General features: G+C 49.1%; 1 protein-coding gene across 1 annotated transcript in view; it reads right to left on the reverse strand.

Moving 5' to 3' along the window:
* Nucleotides 1-1,461, reverse strand: part of TEOVI_000462700 (Trypanosome variant surface glycoprotein (A-type)/Trypanosome variant surface glycoprotein C-terminal domain containing protein, putative) — a gene marked incomplete at both ends in the record, with an annotated part of 1,482 nt that extends 21 nt beyond the window's left edge. The window contains one exon of the mRNA XM_067227416.1: nt 1-1,461. Within this exon, the coding sequence (XP_067083517.1) occupies nt 1-1,461 (1,461 nt within the window).
* Nucleotides 1,462-1,667: the final 206 nt, after the last annotated feature.

Genomic DNA, 1,667 nt, shown 5'->3' on the forward strand with positions numbered 1-1,667 from the left:
TCCGCATTTAGCTTTTTCGCCGGGTTTCTGACCCTCATTTTCCTTTTCACAGCTGGTTTTGTCTTTGTGTCTTGTACACCTGTCTGAGGGCGTTGTTCCGTCTCCTCCAGTTTGAGTTTGTGTTACAGTCACTCCCTTTTCCTTTGCTTTTGTTGAGTTAAATTGGCAGTTTGCCTCTCCCGTTTTGACCTCCTTATGCCAACTGCATATATTCTCGTCGTTGCATTTGGTTTCGTCAGATATTTTATTGCACTCGGCTTCGGGGGATTTGCCTTTTTGATCTGCTAGTTCATTTTTGAGTTTATGTAATTCTAACTCCTTTGCTGCCACATTATCTAGTGCACTTTGTGTGTAGTACGCCAAAAGCCTATGTAGTGTATCTTCATCTGAGATTGTGTGTAGTTCTGCTTGCTTGCTGTCGTCGCCGGCGACGGTCCGCGGTTTTGCTGCTTTGAGGCCGTTCCAAATCGATTTGCCTTTGTCGTCATCTGGCTTGTATATTGCTTTGGCTATCTCTACGGCTGCTGCCTCTGCTTGCTGGCTGTGTTCTGGGCTGTAGGTAGCTTTAAGTATTTGCTTCAGCATGTCTTCTGCTTTTTTGGTTGTTATGGCTGCTTCAATAATCTTCTCGGGCTCTGTTTTGTATTCGCTTGTTGTGAAGTCAGCTATTGTTTTGGTGTCGTGGTGGACCGCTTTGAGCCTGTTGCTCTCGGATTCTCGGTTTGCTGTTGTTAGGTCGCCGACGGTTGTCACTGATATTGTGTCGCTGGCCGTTGCGAGGATTAGGCCGGCAGCCATCTCTGGTCGTGTCCCGGATATGATCGGTGTGTTTTGATCTGCGCCGAACTGAAATAGCCCGCATTTGCTCGTTGTGCCGCCTTTTGCTGAGCTTCCGCTTATTTGTTTCAGTTTTGGGAACGAAGTTGCATCGTATGTCTTTTCTTTGAGGTTTGTGTCCATTGCCTCGTATTTCCAGGAGCTGACTACGCAACCTCCGGCTGCTATTTGGTTTCTGCCTGCAGTGCTTGCGTCGCCGTTGCCGAGGCAGTAGTAACTTCCGCCCGTTCCGGCTATTTTGTCGAGGAAGTTTATCGCCTCTCCTACGGCGCCTGCGAAGTGAGCAGTAGTTGCCGCAGCTCTGATAAATTCGGACGTCTTCGCGTCTAAAGCTGTGCGAGCTGTGTGTGCTTGGATTTCGACAGCCGCGGCCAGGGCTCCGATTGCTGCCGCCGATTTGTTGTTTTTTTGCATTGCGGCGTATACGTTTAGTTGTAAAGCTGTCATGCGTGCTGCTTGTTCTGCGCTGCGCAAAGCTTTTAGTTTCGCTCGGGCAGCGCCAGGGAGCTTATTTAGTTCGCCTCCCAGTTCGCACACCGGCCCCCAGTGCGTTTCTTTTAGAGCTTCGTGGCTCGCCAGTACGGTGGCATAAAGTGGCGCTAACAAAAAAATCGCGAAGTGCATAGCTTGTTGGTCTTGCTTAGTTTAAGTTAGAGATGAGCTAATTGTGTCGGTTGCTGTTGGTTTGCGTGACACGGTTTTGTTGTTGTAGCTGTTCTGTCCGTGCCGTTTTTGCGTTAGAGGCTAGCGCTTAGGCCTTCTTCCAGAAGATTACGCCTTTTTGGCTTCTTGAAAAATAGCTTCTTGCCGGCCTGCGGTCGCTGCTATTT

This window comes from Trypanosoma equiperdum (genome assembly GCF_001457755.1).
Source record: "Trypanosoma equiperdum strain OVI genome assembly, contig: ctg_96, whole genome shotgun sequence".
In the NCBI taxonomy this organism is placed as follows: Eukaryota; Euglenozoa; class Kinetoplastea; order Trypanosomatida; family Trypanosomatidae; genus Trypanosoma; species Trypanosoma equiperdum.